General features: G+C 36.4%; 1 protein-coding gene across 7 annotated transcripts in view; it reads left to right on the forward strand.

The window, feature by feature from the left end:
* The window catches only part of SLIT2 (slit guidance ligand 2), a 256,354-nt gene that overhangs the window by 160,252 nt on the left and 75,646 nt on the right, over positions 1-20,456 (forward strand). For all 7 annotated transcript variants that reach the window (XM_063157710.1, XM_063157711.1, XM_063157708.1 and 4 more), the window contains exons 7-9: positions 1,872-1,943; positions 4,659-4,822; positions 7,237-7,375. In XM_063157710.1, coding sequence (XP_063013780.1) covers positions 1,872-1,943; positions 4,659-4,822; positions 7,237-7,375 — 375 coding nt within the window. The remainder of the gene's footprint in view (positions 1-1,871; positions 1,944-4,658; positions 4,823-7,236; positions 7,376-20,456) is intronic.

A 20,456-nucleotide genomic window follows, 5' to 3' on the forward strand; every position in this document is an offset into this window, starting at 1 on the left:
TAGAGTCTGTTAGTGTTAAAGATACAAAATAGCCTGAATATTCCTCCCCATGAATTTCTGTGTTAGTTTTCCTTTGTCTTTTTTTTTTAAGGAAAATCTGCTGTATTTGGAAAACAGACTATGGGGAAAATATAACACTTGACATGTCTACAAAATGGAAACAAGTCAATCAGTCTTTGCTATAGTATATAACATTTAGGTAAAAGTATTGAACCAACTTTTTTTAAGTACATCTCTGTAATGAAATTAAGCATTTTTATCATTACAGAAGAATAGTTATAACAATAATTTAATTCCATAGATATCCCTTACATCTATTCCTATATTTAGTTTTCTTTACCCTGAAAAAATCAATAGCTTATATATATACAAAATAGCTAGGCAAACATCAAACAGCCGAAATTGGAAATCAAAACATTTGTAGATTTGCCTTCTCTTAACAGCTATGGAAATACTGGCTGCTTTTCCTTCATTGAAAATATATTATTTTAAAATCTTGTCAGAAGTTATGCAGGAAGAACTGTGGGAGCCATCATTTACCATGTGGACGTTGTAAGAAAACTCTGCCACAATTTACTGACATTTATTCATTAAGACACCTTTTATGGATGTACCCAGTACATTGACCATTTTTTCCTTGGCTTTTTTTTTGTTATGTTTTGCAAAGGGGCACAGTTCCTCTATTTACTTGTTTGGGTTATTTTTGTTTTCTATTATTCTTCTTTATGTATCCTTAAGAACACACAGGGGAGATCCCTTACGCACAGCAAAAGAAAGATTTAGTACATGGAATGAGTAAGCACACAAAGGTAAAATGCTGCACATTGCACCAGTAATTAATTGCTTGGTTAATGTGGAGATATATAGCCTGATCCTGGTCAGGGTGCTGTGATTTTATCTTTCTGTGTTTCAAGATCAGACAGTACAAATAATTTGTTCAAAATAGGAACAAATTACAGTTTTTGGTTAAAAAAAAAAAGGAAAAAGGAAAATAACTTTCTTTATCAAAAGGGAGAAAAGCTTTTTTTCAATGGGAGTTATTATTTATTACTGTTCTAGTTACATAGAGCTCATTATCCATTCTGCTCAGATGAGTAATCTCTAAGTCAAATCTGTAAATTCTATTGCTTGCTTCCTTTTTTGGAGTAAAGATTGTTTACATTTTATTTACAGCCTAAAGACAATATTTAACTGTAAGTTAATTCATAAAGTTTTGAATCATTAAAAACTATGTGTAATGAGTATAACAGCCTCTGTAGCCAAGAATTGGCTTAGATTTTTTCCTGGTTGCTATCTCGATTTCCCAACACTTTGTCTAAAATATAAATTGCTAGTTTGCTGAAGTGTTACATTTCCTGACACCTATCATATTGGAAACTCCCCTGTTCATGCAGCTCTGGATCATCTATAGTAACTCATTCCCTATAAAAGCCAAGCACAGTCCAAAGTTAATATTTTTTAAAATTCTTGGAAAAAACCATTCAGGTCTTGTATCATCCATCAAAATTCAGACTCTCAGAAGCTAGAAAGAGAAATCAGTATCCTAGAACCAAGACATTTTCTCCAAGGACTCTCTTTTTTACCTCACAATGTCAAGTTTGGCTTGAATGCCAGAGATATTATCAATTTTGGTGGAAGTTTCTTTTGAGTGAATTCTAGGCTACTTTGACCTCTTACTTAGGATTGATAATGGTAAAACCATGGTATTTTTGTTGAGGATTCAACAGAGAGGAAAAATATAACTAAAAGCAAGGAGTTTTTTCCTGATACACATCCCTAAAAACAGTACACCATGACTTTCATTATGTGTGCCTTTTTTAAAATGGGACAAAACTCTTAAGATGTTAATATGCTTCTTCTTGGCTTTGCAGCACTCTCAACAATAACAACATCACTCGACTGTCCGTGGCAAGTTTCAACCATATGCCCAAACTCAGAACATTGTGAGTAGTCCCACTGAAACTGGATGCCATTTTTATCATTTTTGTTTTTACTCCTATTAAGTTTTGTCAGGGATCTATCAATACACATAGAGGCAAAGCAAGCATAAGCTCAAATAAAAAATATTGGTGTCTCATGAGATTGTCGAGTGTAAATTCTGTGTGTGTGTCTGAGGAAGCTCATTCTGAAAGGTAAACCTAACAAGTGACCCCAAAGCTGCACATGGGGCTCAAAAGATAAAGAAGTTGTATCCTTTTAAATCAGCTTTTTTAGGATATGAAATGAATAAGTATTTCAATCAGTTTCATGGTCTCTTCCCAAATGGGATTTCCATGGTGCTGTATGCAGTGACAGAAAAGCTTCACCTTCTCACCAAAAATAGATGAGGGCAGGGGGAATTCTTCTTACGTGTTACAGCTATATAAAGAAGTAAATTGATGTTTTTTGAAAGTCAAAGATTTGTTTTACTTTGAGCTTTTGAATGGGTCACATTTCATTTTGGAGCATTGGAGATTCTTTGATTGACTGTCAGATGTGATAAATGGGAAATCTTTATGCTTTTATTACTGTACTGCTAGCAGACCTAATTAAACTAAACTGGCTTGCCAACATTCTTTGTAACATAAAATTATAGCATCATCCGGTAGTGCTATTATAATTAAAGTTGTGTCAGCATTTACAATAAGGTCCCCATTTTTAGAGGTTATGACTTTGTCAGAGGAGCACTTCAGGCTTCTAAAACAAAGCACAGTGAAAAGATTGTCTGTGTATGCAAGTCATATGGGCTGGAATTATGTTTTGGTATTTTTATCCTGACTAAAAATCTAGATTATGTTGACTGGCAAAACCAGATTTGGTCCAGAGACTCACTTTTAAACAGATTTTCCAGTGAAGTGGGAATTAAGAATGAATGGGACGTTTCTATCAGAGTTCAAAATTAGCTGTTTCTGTTAAAGAATTACTTTTACAAAAAAAACAGTCTAGTTTCTTTTACCCATGTTGAGTTGCACAACTGATCTGAAATCAGTAGGACTATTCACCCAGGTTAACGTGTGGCTTGTAACTGAAGAACTTCACACAGGTGAGTGGTTCTGTTGCTTTCATAACAGAATTGCAACTACTCTTGCTTGGACAAATACAAGAGTACTTAAATAGTGCTGACCATGGGCTTTTGGTGACCTCAGGAAGAGTTTGATAATAGAATTTCATTCTGTTCTTTCATGCCCAAGTCTTGAAAATGTGTAATCTGTACTTTTTTTGAACTTTCAAATATGGTTTCTGTTTTGAACCATAAAATAGAATTAATAAAATTAGTAATATTTACATTTTCTTTGGTAAGGATATTTCATTTTCTGAAAATATATTTTAGAAACAAAATAAAATGGACACACAGAATCCTGGATTATAGCTGTGACATCCCATTTGCAGTCAGAATATGCTTGTATAACTATACTGATTTCAGTGGCATTACTTCTGATTTGGTATGGTCTTCATGCCTACAGCTCGGCACAGATTGTGGTGAATGAGTGTACTGTATTGTGAACTGTATTTGCAAAGCACCCACCCAAGAATTAGTACAGGAAAATATATTGCCTTTAATTTCTAGTCATTTATGGGGCGAAAAGGTGTTGGTTAATATTTTAGTTTATGTTGGTTACACATTTCATGTTGCTTTGCAGATTTATTTTCTAATGGATTAGTTAGACTCTTTGTCTGCATTCTGAATTTCCTGCACTTCCTTTCCAGTTATTTAGTTAGGATTGAGCACCTCAGCTAAAAAGGACCTAAATGGCATGTCCCTGTTGTGGATGATTCTGAGTAACGATTTGATTTATAGCTGTGGACATCCTTTGCGGAAGTTTAAGAAAATGTAAGAGCCAGAGAAGAGTAATTTAGCTAATTTAGTTAATACATTTGTCTGATATTTTATCAATGGCAAAGTGCTTTTTGCCACTTGGCAAGGAGCCATGGTCTTGTGTCAGACCACACCAGCAAAGAGACAACTTTCTTAATTCCATCACTTGCTTCCATTTGGTCTTTTAATTAATTTCAAGGATTGCCCAAAGTGTAGATCCCTAGCAGCCAAAAGCAGCTAATCCCATTTTCTGCTATTAAACAACTAGAGAGGAAATCAGAAAAGAAATGTGGAAGAAGGTGCTTTATATTGAGTTATTACTCTATCTTGTTCAGCAGAAAATGAGTATGACCTCCTAAAGGGATCTTTCAGGCTGTTTCTATAGAGACTAATAATGGCCAGACTTACAGATATATCTAATTGGAAACAAAATCTTTTATTAACCCTTTTTTTCTGACATTATAGTATTATCACTCTAGGGCAATGTTCTTGAGATTTTTTTGTCTTACTCCCTATTTATGGAGATCTGGACTAAAAAGTCCTATGTCACCTTTCAAGCTTTTCTATATTTACTCCTTTCATTTAGACAAGGAAGAGGAAACTACAGAAAAGTTAAATTGTTAGGAAGCCTTCTTTTTTCTTCCAGTTAATTAGACCACAAATAAAAAAGTAATTTTGCCGCTTGTGTAGTTTTATTTTATAACTTGTAACTCCCAGACTTTCAATGAAATATGCAAAAAGTTAATTAATAAAAATTAATAAACGGGCACAGTAGCTTGCTGAAGGGAGGGCTGGGCAAGCTGGCGGCTTTCCTGCGTGTCCTTGCTAACGGGAGGGTGTTGCCGTGTCTGGTTCCGTGCAGCCGCCTCCACTCCAACAACCTGTTCTGCGACTGCCACCTGGCCTGGCTGTCGGACTGGCTGCGGCAGCGGCCGCGCGTGGGGCTCTACACGCAGTGCATGGGCCCGTCCCACCTCCGCGGGCACAACGTGGCCGAGGTCCAGAAGCGCGAGTTTGTCTGCAGCGGTAAGAGAAACGGGCTGGACCTGCCTTCAGCCGCACCTGCTCGCGCACACCCCAGGGCTGCATGCTGCCTTCTGCGTAATCCCAGCCTGAGTGCTTATTAAGAGCAGCCCAATTGTTTGTGTTGGTGCTTGTGGGGGTGCGCGCGTCCTTGCGAGTTTTGTGTAAATATTGCATTTACGTAGATTTTATAGCCTTCTAAAAGTATAATTGAATGGGAGAGATACTGGAAATTAAATAAAAGGTGTGATAATTGAGAACATAAACCTGTAAATAATAAGGATTTTAAAAAAAAACCTTACAGGTATATACTTGATATTTCCTGACTTTTAAATATTACTCTGTACCCCTAAGTAACTTTTTGAATTTTACTGTTATCCTTTAATGCATGAGGTTATTTTTTATGTGACATAATGAAATGACTAACAGTTCATTACTAATCACATTTTCTCTATTCAATTTTGTTTCCTTCATTTGTATCTTCTAGATGAGGAAGAAGGCAAGTTTATCTTTCTTATTTAAATATTTTTACACTCAGATTGAAAATTTTCTGTAAATTTTGTCTCCTGTTTCAAGTTTTGCCAAGAGCATCAAAAACCAACTGCAATATTGCTGCCCTTTTCAGTGGTTCAGCAGGGTTTCTCCTACTGGTTGATTTTCTGCAAACCCCCAGAAGCCTATTGCCAAATATGCCAAAATTTTCACAGATCTATGTTTCTAAAAGAGTTTTATGGAGGGCACCATGTTCTGTCCTTATTAAATAACCTCTGACATCGAAGCATAAGGCACTGCCATCTTTGCACGGCAAATGCTAGCGGTATTCTTGTCACTAATTCTGCCTTTATGTGCATTTAAAAAGGCTCCTAACAAGATAATTTCATAATATGTCTTACATGTAAATGTTATGGCTGCAGAGCCTGGATGTCAAGAACAGTTTTATAACTTGATCCTTATAATGCATATAATATATATAATATATAATTATATATTTATATATAATTGATAGTTATAATAACAATTCCCCTTGTTAATCAAATATTAACAAGGGGAATAGCCATGTTTTCTCTCTGAATCTCTGTATTTTTGTTTAATAAAGGTAGGTTAAACATTTCCTTCCTGGTAGTATAAAAAGAATAGTGTGAGTTATTAGATTTGATTATTGTTTATACTTCTGTAACACAAACATAAATCTGAAGTCAAATTATTATATTGTAAAATTCTGTCTCAGAGAATCATAGAATGCTTGGCTGGGAAGAGATCTTAAAGATCATCTTCCAATTCCCTGCCATGGTTAGGGACACCTTCCACCAGACTAGATTGCTCAAAGACCTATCCGATCTGGCCTCAATATATTTTCAGCAATTCAGAACTTGGACACTTGTTATATGAAGTTTCAAGTGGGAACAGCACTGCCTGCAACTTACATTATCAGTGTACCCTTCTTATATTAATATATGGGATATGATATTGTGAGATAGATCTTAAGTTAAATTGTGGTTTCATAGTCAAGAAGTTGTTTCTTTTTTTCCTTGAGAATAATAAAGCAGTCTCTAGCATTTTTTAAATTAATGGGAAAAAAAAGAGGGTATCATGGCTTTCTCATCCATTTATGTCTTTCTGTATCATTATGAAACAACTGTTCTGTATCATTTGATTGATAGAACAATGTGTGTATTAATGTATTGTAAAATGTACAGTCTATCTATTTGCAGGGAAATATAAGGATTTTAATTTCTATAAGCATACCTAAATATAAAATGACTGAGTTTAAATGCAATTAAAAGTTTTGGCTTTAACATACAACACTAAGAAATCAGTATACTAGCCACGAGAGTTAGTAAGAGTGGCAGATTGTGGGAGGAAGTCTGCTGAGCTAAAACAGAGTGAGGGATATGAAGTCAAAATTTTTACTTAATTTTTGTGTGAGTGAATGAAAATGTCATTTAATGAATGAAAACTTCAAAATTGTCTATAAGCAATACATAACTGAAGGACCATATTCAAATAAATATTTGCAGAACAGAACAAAACTGGCAGGTCACATTCAGTGCTCATAGCAAAATTTGTGCATTTCTCTTGACATGCATTTTTTAATACTATACAACATTTTGAAAACTAAATAAATCAGTAATTAGTTTTCAATAGCATACAATAAATAAAATATATCTGAAAAATGGATCACAGTCTTCTTAAACGAGATGATTTTGAATGGCTGTTGCTAAAGAAGCTGAAAAATTATGTAGTGCTGTCACAATAGTTGAGTTTTGTCTTTCACCTCTCTAGGTTGTATCGACATGTTAGTATTAAATGTGTGTTCAAATAAATGCAGTTTGAAAGTACTGGTAGGCTACAATGTTTATTTTAGAAATTCTGCCTTAAATTTTTCAAGAAAGTGTAAAATGTGCTTTCCTTTGCAGGTCACCAGTCCTTCATGGCTCCATCCTGCAGTGTCTTGCACTGCCCCACTGCATGCACCTGTAGCAACAACATCGTGGACTGTCGTGGGAAAGGCCTCACTGAGATCCCAACAAACCTTCCAGAAACCATCACTGAAATGTGTGTAATCTGACTTCTTTTCTATTAACTTGCAGAAAACATTTTTTTCCTATGTATTAGGTTTTTTTATTTGTATACATTGTATAGGGTAGGAATTTTGATATATACCTTCAGCCTCAGATATAAAAATGAAAATGCAGTTGTATGAAAGCATTTAAGACCTTTATGCTATCTTAAGAGTTATTTTTGTACGTGCTACTCATATTTCATGAGTAAACTGAATTCTGAATTGGTTTTAAAAGAGTTTGGGAATCCTTGCTCTTCTACAAGTGAATGGCGTTTCACTGCAGACTCTAAAGCCTGCTGCCTTCAGGGTCACTTTCTGTGCTGGTTTTGGCTGAGATAGGATCAGTTTTCTTCATAGTAGCTGGTACAAGGCCATGTTTAGCATTTGAAAATAGTGTTGATAAAACAGATCTTTTCAGTAGTGCTGAGCAGTGCTTACACAGAGCCAAGGCCTTTTCTGCCCCCCACCAACTCCACCAGAGGAGGCTGGAAAGCATGATGAGTTGGGAGGAGACCCCGCTGACCCCAGGTGAGCCAAGGGATATTCTATACCATGTGGCATCATGCTCAGCATATAAGCTGGGGGAAGAGCAAGAACGGTGAGAGGTTCAGAGTGATGATGTTTGTCTTCCCAAGTCGCTGTTACGTGAGACAGAGCCCTGCTCTCCTGGAGATGGCTGAACACCTGCCTGCCCTTGGGAAATGGTGAATGAATCCTGTGCTTTGCTTTGCTTTTTACTTTTACTTTACTGTTTCAACTTTTGCTTTTCCTGTTAAACTGTCTTTGTCTTAGCCCGTGAGTTTTTGCAGTTTTAATCTGCTTATTCTCTCCCCCATCCTCTTGTGGCAGGGGTGAGGGGGCAGCTTTGTGAGGCTTAGTCACCAGCTGGGGTAAAACTGTGCCACTCGCCTTCAGTCACTTTATTCATCAGATTTCCTACTAGAGAGGAGTAGTATCTTTGCATGAAAGATCAGCAATCCACACCACCAATGATAAGTGTTCTGCTAAAGCAGTATCCTCAGAGAGTCATCTGAGAAGGCAGGAGTAAAATGTAGTCATTGTGTTAATACCGTGCCTTTGTAAGGAAGAACATGAGCACTGGTAGTGTCCCATGGCGTGCCCTATACAAAAAGTACTGCCATATCCAGAGCAAAGTCATAGCAAAGGTGCTGAAGGGCCAAAAGTCTCCAAAAGCAACGTGGCTGAGAGGTGGTGGGGGCACAGCAGGTAAGTTACTGCTGCACTGTCACCTGTGCAGGTGGGCAGCAAAAGCAAAAGGTGAGCTTGCTGACATCTAGGCGGGGCACAGCAACGTGAACACCTTTTCTGGGATCGGCAGGGGCAGCGTTATGGAAGGGAAGCTGGGAGTTCCCTTCAGGGAAATAGTGAATAGTTTGAAAGTAGCTGTGATGACAGCCTGGTAAGTGAGGTCTGACTAGAAGTAAATGAGTTGGAGAAAATATTCAGAATAAAAAGCTTTTGAGAATTTTGATGATTCAAGATGAATGTTTAAAACAAGGACTCCACAATGAAATTTTAAATGGTTTGTTGGTACCTGACCTGTGGTTTTGAACATTACAGGGTTGGAACTACTTTGGTTTCTTCTTAGGATGTGAATAATAGCCACATCTGTCAGTTCACTATTACTGTTGTTAATACTGACCTGGCTGACCCTACATGATCCAATACAGTCATTCAGCTGTATAATATAAACACTTCTACCTTTCACCACTCTCAGAAAAACCCCTCTGCTTGCAAATAGAGTTACTCTTCAATAAAATCCATTCACAGTGGCCAGGAAGGCTACACAGAACTGGGGTTTTTTTGTGGTTTTGGGTTTTTTAAATTTAATGAGCTGGATACAATGGTTTTACTTGCATAAGTGCATCTATGAGAAAGGAAAGGAAAGGAAAGGAAAGGAAAGGAAAGGAAAGGAAAGGAAAGGAAAGGAAAGGAAAGGAAAGGAAAGGAAAGGAAAGGAAAGGAAAGGAAAGGAAAGGAAAGGAAAGGAAAGGAAAGGAAAGGAAAGGAAAGGAAAGGAAAGGAAAGGAAAGGAAAGGAAAGGAAAGGGAGAAATGCTCTGAAATTGAGGGATAAACTGAGTGGAAGAATTAAAGGATCATGTATTTGCTGAGAATCACGGGATTGTTTCTGCTTCCTGTCAGTGTGTTGAATAGGAGTTAAAGTTTTGACAAATACATTTTGCTGGTTATATGGAGAAAGCTTTATGCTATACTTATTGCTTTAGTGGGAAGGAAACAATTAGTGATGGTTGTCTTATGATTCTCATGGATGAGAGGTGTATTTAGCTTCATAGCATAAGAAAGAAAGAGAGAGAGAAAAGGTTGGAAAATAAGTGGGTTTTGGAGTGAAAAAGGTTTTACCAATAAAGAGGTGATGGAAGTCTGAGACTGCATCAAACCAGCACTCCACCCTGGCCAATGGCCCACATCAGTTGTCCCTAAAAATATTTTAGGAAACAGAAATGTAAAATTTCAAAAATAAAAGACCAGTAGCACAAATATTTTGTTTGCTCCCAGTATGTATTGGGGTTGCTCTGACACTTGAAAATTTGCCAAACTTTCAGGGGAAAAAGGGGTTTTCTTTTAAGTATCCAATCTGCTTTAAATCCTACTGTGTTTACATCTTCATATTAAGAGAATAAATTTGGTGGAGGGAATTGTGCTCAAACTCTTCCAGTTTAAAATACAGTTTTTTAAAGTTTCATAATGTTTCTTTTTCTTTGTAGAAGGAAGGAAAATACAGTCACATACATAATTTGCCCTGTCCCTGTCACCTTCTATTTTGCATGCCATCTTCATTTGTCTCTTATCTAAACTAAAGTTCCAAGTCCATTCAATCTTTTTGGATGCCAAAACCTTTCATGTCTTAATTTACTCTTATTTCTCTGAATTACTTGTTTTGTAACTTGTTTTTTATCTTCAATGACCAGGGTTGAATACAATATTCCAAATGACAATGAATCATCAGGTTTTTATTAACAGAATTTTAGTTTTTTTCATTTGCCTTTCGCAACCTAATAATCTCTTGCATTATTTAATTGTCTCTACATGTTGAACCATGTTTTAACTTGAACTAGCCCTGCAAAGTCCTAGGCATTTTTTTTAAGCTGTTATGATTTTGTCTGGAACAAGAAGTTGGTACATATAATCCTATTATCACAGCCACAGACATTTGTAACATTGAATCAGGTTGTATGTCACGTTTTCATTTTAAAGCTGCTCGATGAAAGACTTCAGTCCTTTCTGCTTTTAACTAAATTTAACTTGCAGGAAGATTGTGACATTCCAATATTGTTATCCTACAATAAGTGTTTTAAAGCTTCGTTTTTTAAAGAAGTCCTCTGCAACTGTTGCTTATAGCAACCCCTTGAGATTAGATTGAAAAGAATGATTGTATCCCACAAAATAATCTGGTTTTCTACTCATTTCCTAGGCGATAATGTTGTCAGTGTGCCAAGATGGTAGCTGACAGTAAACACTTGAAGAGATGAGCCCGAGCTGTCGCAGCAGCAGGAGGAGTCCGGGGAGGTGCTGAGCAGAGGCAGAGGGTGCAGTGAGCTCTGTGCTCCCCTTGCTCCCAGCTCCCACACGCGTGGCTGCGCTGCCTCAGTCGCTGCTTCGGCCGGAGCTGCCCAGTTCTCAGCGACAGAAATTTGCTGGCTCCCTGTTGTTTTCTGAAGGATGTACAGGCTTCAACAGCCAAATTATTATTTATTCACACTTCTTAATAATGCTAACCAGATTCCTGTGCACACTGCAAGAGAATTAGCTTTACACTTCTAATTTGCCCGCACCAAACATTGTCCAATCTTTTCAGTACTTTTCCATTTTTGCCAACTATTTTTCTGCATTTTCATCTGAACATTTCCTTCTTTATTGATAGAGATTAGAAAGATCCACAATACTTTCAAATTCTCTTACTCTGATGATATTTGTCCTCTGTCCTCTGTTTATGAGCTGCATTTGAAGAATCCAGCGCTGAGTACCACCAGCCTGTCATATTGTGCTTCAGCCAGCTTCATGGCACACAAACACCTCTGGTGCTTATATCTTTCCATCCTTTTGTCTTTTCTTTACTGTATCTCGTATAAATAATGTTTTCCTGTGAAGCTGACATTAAACTTTAATGTCAACCCTCCTTTAAAGAGGTGTTTAAAATCTGACAACTCATTTTTGTGAGATTTTGTTTTTCTTCCCGTTTCTACCTCTTACTTATTTGTTCTTATATGGACAGCAGATTATTTTTAATAAGAATATAATCCATATTTACTTTTAAAAGATCTAGAATTAATTTTTTTTGTGTTCATGAGGTTCTTCTGAAGTTTGTCTTCAACACAAGCTCATGGTTTTGTGATGTTTTGCCAAGTCCTCTGTCCATTTCTGCTCTTCTTTCTCTCGGTGGAAACCTTTACCTCAATCAACACCTGAGTACCCTAGAAAACACTGATTTCTTAACTTTGTTTGGAAAAAATGTCTGGTCTATTTCTGCACAAGAATACTTTGAATTCATTACATTGTCGGTATGTTTGGAACAATGTTGTATAAAACCAAGCAGTGCTGTATTACTATATTACAAGCAGTACTAATAATGTTATTATTCTCTACCCTTTGATAAACATAATGAAGTCACAGGTTTTAGGTGTATATTCCATGTTGACAATTGTTTGCTTTTTTTCCCCCTAGGTGTTTGATAAATTAACTTGTATCTAAATAGAGTGTTAAAAGAAGAATGCTTTAAATGGAATATTGAATACCTTAAGTATTATACATCAGCAGTTTCCATTGAGTAAAATTTTGCATGTTGAAGCTCTGAGTTAGCTCTCTATGGAAAAGTACAAGTAAAGACTTTCTGTTTAGTCTAATGCTGATGTGCTTTACATTGCCTTGATAGCTCTGCTGTATTGGAAAGCTGTTTTAGGACATTAGGAACTGTCTTCTCAGGCTGATGGCTCCTGCCTCTGCAGCAGAGCTGGCAAGGAGAGCCTGTGCTTGCACTGCACTGGAGCCTCTCTGTCTCTGAGTTTGGTGTGATAGCCTAAACCTAAACTGAGAAGAAAAGTCAGCACTGGAAGCCAGAGTGGTTGAGGAACGAACAAGCAGGCGTTCTGTGACGGTGGGAGCAGGGGGAGGCAGAGCCAGTTGCCAAAATGCTGTTTCATTCCAGTGCAGCTGGATTTGCTGGTGGCTGTCGGGGTGTTGCTGAGCCGGTTTTGTCATGGTGTCTGTGTGACATCTCAGTTGGTGCAGCTGCTGGAAGCAGCAATTCCCGCTGCACGGAGGCAGTGGGCAGGCACTGCGTTGTCTGCCAGGTGCCTCTTGGGAAGATGCCTTCGGAAACAGGGCTGCTTATCTCCAAGTAGCTGCCAGTGAAAATGGAAGGAGAATAAAACCTGTGGCGTCCTCTATTTTCCCCTTCCGTTTGATAAAGCTTGGAGCAAAATTAAGTATTCAGCATCTCAGTAAATGTAGTTCTTAATCTGTATTGACATCCTACAATTTTATCTGTACCAGTTACACCTTTCCTCCAAAATCAATCCCCACTTTATTATCTAAATAAACTCACACACAGCCAATTAAGAATACCTAAACTTTTCTTTTTAGGATTTATCCAATCAATGTGATCATATTTGAGAAAGAAATAGTTCATATTCCATGTGTATTTAAAAAAAAAAAAAAAAAAAAAGATTGAGCACCAAAACTCCTCCAGTTTTGGAGCACCTATTCATTTCTATGAATTATACAGAAAGCACAAAAATTAAAAGGGTGCATAGATATAGCTTTGCCTCTGGTTCAAATGAATAGATTTCATATCATGAGTAACCTGTGCAGGAGACATTTTGAGAACCTAAGGAAATTTCCCATAGACTTGTTATTTTAATATCTGTAATGTGACATTGTGAGGCAAAATATAGTGCCCATAAATAATATGAATACTCTTCCAACTTTTGTTATTCAGTATGCCTTACTTCAGTCTTTTTTTCATCAACTTAAGCAAAGCATGATACATTATTCATTAATTCATCTCAAACATCATAATTTGAGTTGATTTCAATTTTTTGTTAGAACCTCTCTCCTTTTACAGAAATTTTTAGGAGATGCCCTTTCATTGGCATGTTCAATCTGTTACACTTTACCAACTTAAGTGGCCTCACACACCTAGTGCTTTCCTCCTTTGTCATGCAGTTCATGTATTAAAGGCATTAAATGTCATTAGGGTTCAAAACTATTACTTTAATTGGTGCTAGAAATTATAGCCTTTCCAATGGCAATAGCATTTATCTGCCTCTATGCTTGCATTCCTCCCACATTTTAGTTTTTCATCACTGTTAGTCTCTTTTGGCTTGGTTTAATTTCAGAAGGATTCACCTTCTGAAAATTCTTTGAGAATGATCAGCAGAAATAATTCTGGTTCCCTTTGAATAGAGCCTTTTTTTTTTTTTTTGCCATATGCTCAAACAGACTGTGAGAAACCCTACAAAATAGCAACCCAGCAGCAATTCTATTAATTGTGCTGGTACACTATCCCAGAGTGCTGTGACAGGCTCTTGTTTCAAAAGAGGCCAAAAAGCCATTAATAAGATAGATCTATCTTCATAAAAATACTGCTCTTATATTCTTCTGATTTTCTTTTCTCTTCCATGGCTTAAACCTTTCAAAGTGGTTATAAAACTTTTTCCTTGCTGTAATATTAAGCAGAAGTGAAAATAAATAGAATGGCAATAAGTGTTACTAAGGGATGGCAGAGGGGAAAGCAGGGGAAGGAGTACCTGTACTGATGACCATAAATTTGTACAAATAATGACTATTTAAAAAAAAAGAGCACAGAATTAAATTATTCATTCCTTTGCTGTTTTTTTTTTTTTTTTTTTTTTTTTTAACCATTAGTCAAAGGAAGAGCTTAATTAAATTCTTTTTCTTTTTCAGAAGGATAGCTGCCACTACCATGGTGTTCTGTGTAGGAGGGAGGATTGTTGTAGGGAGAGATGACTGGAGGATGGCAGTGTTAAATAAGAAGCAGTTTTACAGATAATTCCAGTGTTTGTAACAGGCAGAAAAGACCCTAAACCACATAATATGTGAAATGAAAAAAAAACCAAACAAAACATATAGAAGTCAGGGATTTTAACAGTTCACCTTCACAATCCAATGTACTGAAAGCCTCTGACTTCTTATTGCTAAGGCCTTCAGGATAAAGGTTTTGTTTCATGTGAATGGAGCTTTATAATATTTGGATACCAAAAGTAGAAACTGTATAGTTGTTTCATAACTTTATTTACATTTTCTATGAGTTTCCTAATTTTTCCCCTCAGTCTTGTCTCATCTTACCATCCCGATTTCTGGCTGTTTTTCTTCATGTTTTCATCTTCCCATCTCATTTTTTCCTGTATACTTTCTTATATACTTTGTTTTCCTAAGTGTTGGTTAATGATTGTGTGTTATGCCAAGTGCTCAACTACATCTTTGTGAGCTGTGTTTGAAATTAAGCAGGATTAAAAGCTCCTGAGATTGCTTCTCACAGTAACACTCAGACTATATTAAAGGAGAAGGTAGAAAAAAGGAAGTGAAAGGAGAGAAGGAAGAAAAAGAAGAGGAAGAGAGGGGAAAGGAAATGAAATCTGGCAGAACTGATTTTGACAGATGGACTTAACCAAGATAAAGTGATCTGATCACACTGCAGACACTGGGGAAGTGCTTTGCATACATGAGGAGTTTTATTTGAGCACTGGGACCTCTCTGTCTGTATCCTTCCCAGTGACTCTTGGCATGTGTGCAGTTTCACCATTTCTGTTGTGTTTTAATATTAATCCTTGGGTAAAAGTCCAAGGTACAGCATTAAATAAGTAGCAATTGAACAGAGAAACTCTTATATCATGATGCAAAGATGTAAGGATGACCCTTTACAGAGAAAAGTCACCTGGAGATGGTTTAGGCACATTTATTGAAGACATTTTAAAGAAACTCATAGCAGGAAAGCTCCGAAAAGTCAATGATAAAGCAGCTTTCTCTGTTTTTAACAGCTCAAAGCATGATTTGTCTGTCTATGCAGCAGGACAGAAATGGGAGCAAACGCTGCATCTTTGCAGCTTGAAAAGAAATGAGGAATGCTGAGGAGAGGATTCAATAAGTTACAAGGCATTAAATTGATTATTGGTTTTCTGAGTTAGGTTTGTGTTTTTAAATCAAAACATTCATCTTCTTAGGACTTAAAATGTCAGTTCATACATGTGATTTACCTCTTAAACAGTTAAGCCATCAGCCAGAATCTTGCACATATGAAAGCAGTGCTGTTCTCCAGAACCTTGCACATCCAGCAGGGAAAGGTTTTTCCATGTTATTTGTATATATGCATATGCTAATATAGTCACTGGTCTTTACAATATATTGCTTTTTAGTAGTTTGCAAGAGTTCTCTATAACTGTGTCTTCTGTTATTGAGAAAATATATATTAGCCTTCTGATGATAATTATTCTTATGGCTCTTTTTTCAACTTTTCTGTTTTATTGAGACATTTTCTTAATTGTTCTCATAACAAATGCAGACAGCTGTGCCACACACCAAGGATATTGTTTATCTTAGATTTTATTTTCACACATGGCTCTTCACCTGCATGTGTCAAGTGAAAAGATGATGTCTACTTATGGATGAAAAGTTAAAGTAATTGCTAAAGCATTCATTTGCTTATGAATAGTGGTGCATACTTTGGTCAGTAGGAAGCCAGAAATCTGTCAGGTTTTGAATTTTCAGAAAGTGGTGGATTAAAATAAAGTGTGTTGAAAGATACATAAGTAACTAAATGCCCCTTAATAAATTCATGTGGTCTAGCTAATACTTTCTCAGCTCTTATTCTAACACTCCAAGCTTTTGAGCAACTGTATATAGTTGTCCTGATATGAAAATTAACTTTTCTTACATATGTTTCTCTTTAACTGTACTTCATGTGTTCTTTTCCTCAAATCTTCTTACCTTCTCTAGCCAAAGGTTGCTAAGACCAGTGTTTTCAAGATCAGTCCTGGCTATGTATTGGACCAGATAATCAGATTTACACCAGTGGACTATGGAAGCATAGTGAATTTTCAGTGAAATCTAGGGCTTTATCCTTCTGTTTTGACTAAAATTTAATGCATTTTTAGGTCCAAAAGCTTATATCAAATAATAATAGTACATAATGTTCAGATGCAATATTATTAGTTATAATGTACTGCTTACATGCTTATTCATGAGAATTCCTGAGAGGAGGCTTTACGTATGGAGGAGGATCAAAAATGTTCCTAATGAAATGGAAATATCTGCTGCAAAATAGCTGACATGAAAATAAAATTTTAGTATCAATATGCACTGTGACTGTATTTTAAAAAAGCCCCTTACTCTGCTTAGTTGGCTAAATATTGCAAATAAGGCCATAAACATTGAAAATCTTTACATGAAAATAAACATAATACTATATTATAATTTATAAAATATAAAAAAAAAACTAGAAAGGTTTTATGATTTGCTACTCCCTGACCTCTGTCTAGGCTCTTTATCTCTGTGTCAATGATGCAGTTCTCTTGCTGTGTTTTTCTGTGGTCTTGGGAGGGTCATTATTTCTTAGTTAAAGAAGTGTTTATGCCCAATGCAATAGGAAACAACTGGTTTGTGTGCTTAATCAAAAATTTAGAAATTTGATAAAATGTAATCATCTTTTATATGATGTATGCATATAAACACAGAATAATTACATATAAATAATGAAAAATACATTATCCATAATGCAATGTATTGAATAAATGTGGAGCATATTAAAATGTGCTAAAGAAATCTGTTGAGGTATTTATTTCTTCACCTTAATATATTTAATTTACCAATGCAGATTTCACTGAATTACCTGTAACTTATCTTTAGTATTCCACCTTAATATTTCTTGGGCAAAACCTAAACCATTCCATTTTACTGCTTCAAAAATAGATGATTTTGCTATTTGATAGCTAATCCTGTCTGCTTAGCACACACAAGAGAAATGATTTGTCATGCTCTTACTCAAATATCTTCCTAATCTGAAAATTACTGTAAATCATGTGGCTTTATGCTTTTTGGAAAACAAAAAAACCCAGCTTTTTAATTTGATTTGTCAGATGGTTTTGTGTGTATAGCATCTAATCTGTTCCTTATTAGCCTGTGTTCTCTGCTGCCATTGTTCACATCTTTGGCTTTCTTCATACCCTTGTGTCCTATCTTGAAAACTAATTAAATTCAGACAACAGGATAATTTCAGGAGTCAAGAGAACATAGAGACACAGAGCACAGCAACCAGACAGAAGCATATGAAAGCAGTGCTGTTCTCCAGATCCTAGCAGTAGGTACTGGCCAGGCTGAGCACCATTCCCCCTCTCAGGGTTTTATGCAATTTTTTCGTGGGTGTTAAGTAGAAGAGGCACCTTGACAGACCTCTCTGATGCTGCCAAGGGAAAGAAATAACTCAAGCATAGAATAAATAATTATTTTATACAGCATGAAGGGAAGCTGGAGAAGGCCCATGTCACTTTTCCAGAGAAACCCCTGTACATCTCTGACAGCTGTGCCACACTCCAAAGGTGTTGTTAACCTTACGTTTTATTTTCACATATGGCTCTTCACTTCTGATTACTTTTCCTCAGTAATTATGTGGGTGAAGTAATTTGAAAAGAAACTATGGATACTGACTTTTCAGTATTTTGTGTTTTCTCATCATTCAAATAGTTCTTTACCAGTTACATTTTTAAATACATAGTAAGTAAGCAACCACATAATCTCAGTTAAAACCCTTTCCAAGTTTTGTGGCAAATTAGTAGTATCATTTAGCAGGTAGTGGGGACTGCTGTCACCCTGTTGGTCTCACACAATGGGGATTTTCAAGGTACTGTTTCTGCTCTTCTAGAACAGGTAGACAGGTGCCTGCTTGTGATGAGCCAAGAGTGTAGCAGGATTGTATCTATGTTATTGTGAATTTAAAACACTTATCTGTACAGCTTGACTAGGTTTGGTAGTATAAGATAAGAACTCTTATCAAAAATGGGCTAATTAGAGAGACTAACTTGGCTCTGGGTGACTCAGGCTAATTGCACTGGAGCCACACTGACAGAAGCCAAAGTACTAAGCAAATAATTATTTAACAAGTGGTGTATTTTGCTACAAGCTGAACCTGTAACAGTGGAGGAATGTCAAGCCCATCATCATTAGTGATGCTCTGGAGTTCAGAGCATGAGATGGCCCCCTCTGTAATGAAATGCAGGTTTGAGACTTCCTTTTGAGTAAATGAGATGAATTGTTTAATAGCTTTGGAATTGCAATTCTTGTTACTTTCTTGATGCAATGCAGACTAAGGAGTCATCTGTCATTTAAAATCAATCCCCTGAGGAAATATTTGATAGAACAATTAGACTGGATGTTAACAGTTTGGCAAGCTTTAGGGCAACATTGACAGTGATTCTTTATATACAAATATTTAGGAGACTGTCAAACAGATTTATTAATACACAGACTTAGAGCCTGAAAGTAAGGAAAAGAAGTAATGTAGTCATTCGAAATACATCTTTTGTTTTCTTAGATGTGGATGATGTCACAGATTTCAACAGAATTCTTCTGCTGCTAAGGCTAGAAGTGACATTTAGTGGATTTAAGCCCTCTAGAGGTGCGGTTATGGAGAGACAAAAAAGGTACTTTGTTTAATAGCCTCAAGGATTCCTCTAGCAAGGGAAATCATTACTTTTAAAAACAAACAAAGAAAACCCAAAATCTGGCAGATGTTGCATGTGATGAGAGATGTGTTGGCTGTGTATTGCTGTTCTTCAGATTCAGGAGCTGTACTTAATCCCATCACTGAAATCTATTTTTTGGTTTTTTGACAGCTGTTTTTGCCATTTACTTTAAAAGCAGATGGGGAAAATGCAAAGAAGAGCTGTCAATTTTATTACCATGTATAATCAGCATCTGTGCAATACATCAGACTCATTTCACAGCTTACACTTTCTCTCTGTAGTAAAATTCTTTTGGGATTTCTTGACAACTTTCTTGAAAGACTTCTTGTAAATTAGGAGATATTGGAATTAAAAGTATAGATTAATTAACTGCTAAAGCCACTATTCTGTCATCCAAATTTACTTAATCAAGATGTTATGTTCTGATTGTTTAATTACAAAATCTATGTCTAATTTGCTCCTCCATATTCAAATGCACATTTTCTTAAGCAAGATTTTTTAAAATTATATTTTAGTATTATGCAATGCTTTTTGTACATCTCTGATCCCTTTACATACATTTAGGTGCAGCACATCTCTGTGTATACTTTTTACCATTCTCTACTGAGAGGGCTTAGTATCTTATACCCCATCTGGATGATTTAAAGTAAAAACGATTCTGTAGAGAACACCCTGTTCTCCATTCTCAGTCTGCCCTCTTTCCTGGTGCAGCAGTCGTTCACAGAAATGGCTTTTTATAGTGGGAAAAGAGGCTAGTTTAGAAGTGTCAGTATAAATAAGCATGTTGCCTGTCTCTGGAAGTGCAGAAGCAGTAATCAGCAGTGGTGTGCTGCAGGCTCATAGCACAGAACAGCATCCTCCTGGAAAGTGTCAAGTGATTTACATGTCACAGGGCTCTCTGGGGACCGTGTGGGAAGAATCTGTCTACTGGCTGGGGACCTGCTTTGATTTGATTTGATTAGGTTGGAAGTCACAACTGCAGAAGCACCTTTGTTTCTCAGAATAGTAAGTGGTTGTACATTACAGTGTCTGCAGTGATAAGCAGAGGGGAAAGATTTCCAAAGAGAAATGTTCACAGTACATTTCCTAGATAGGAGTGATTAGGGAATAGTCTTCAAAAAGGGTTTCAACTAGTTTGGCAGCATTAAAAGACAGTAAAACACTTATGTATCCATGCAGGACTTCTTTGAAGTGAAACACTAAAAGGAGATGGAGACTTCATATTAAAAGCATTAATTAGCATTTGTGTGATGGTGGGCAGAGTACTTCTTTTTACATGGGGCAATGCAAGCTTTGATGCAGAGTGTACTTAACCATCTTCCTCCATTATCTTAGCT

This window comes from Melospiza melodia, chromosome 5 (assembly GCF_035770615.1).
Source record: "Melospiza melodia melodia isolate bMelMel2 chromosome 5, bMelMel2.pri, whole genome shotgun sequence".
In the NCBI taxonomy this organism is placed as follows: Eukaryota; Metazoa; Chordata; class Aves; order Passeriformes; family Passerellidae; genus Melospiza; species Melospiza melodia.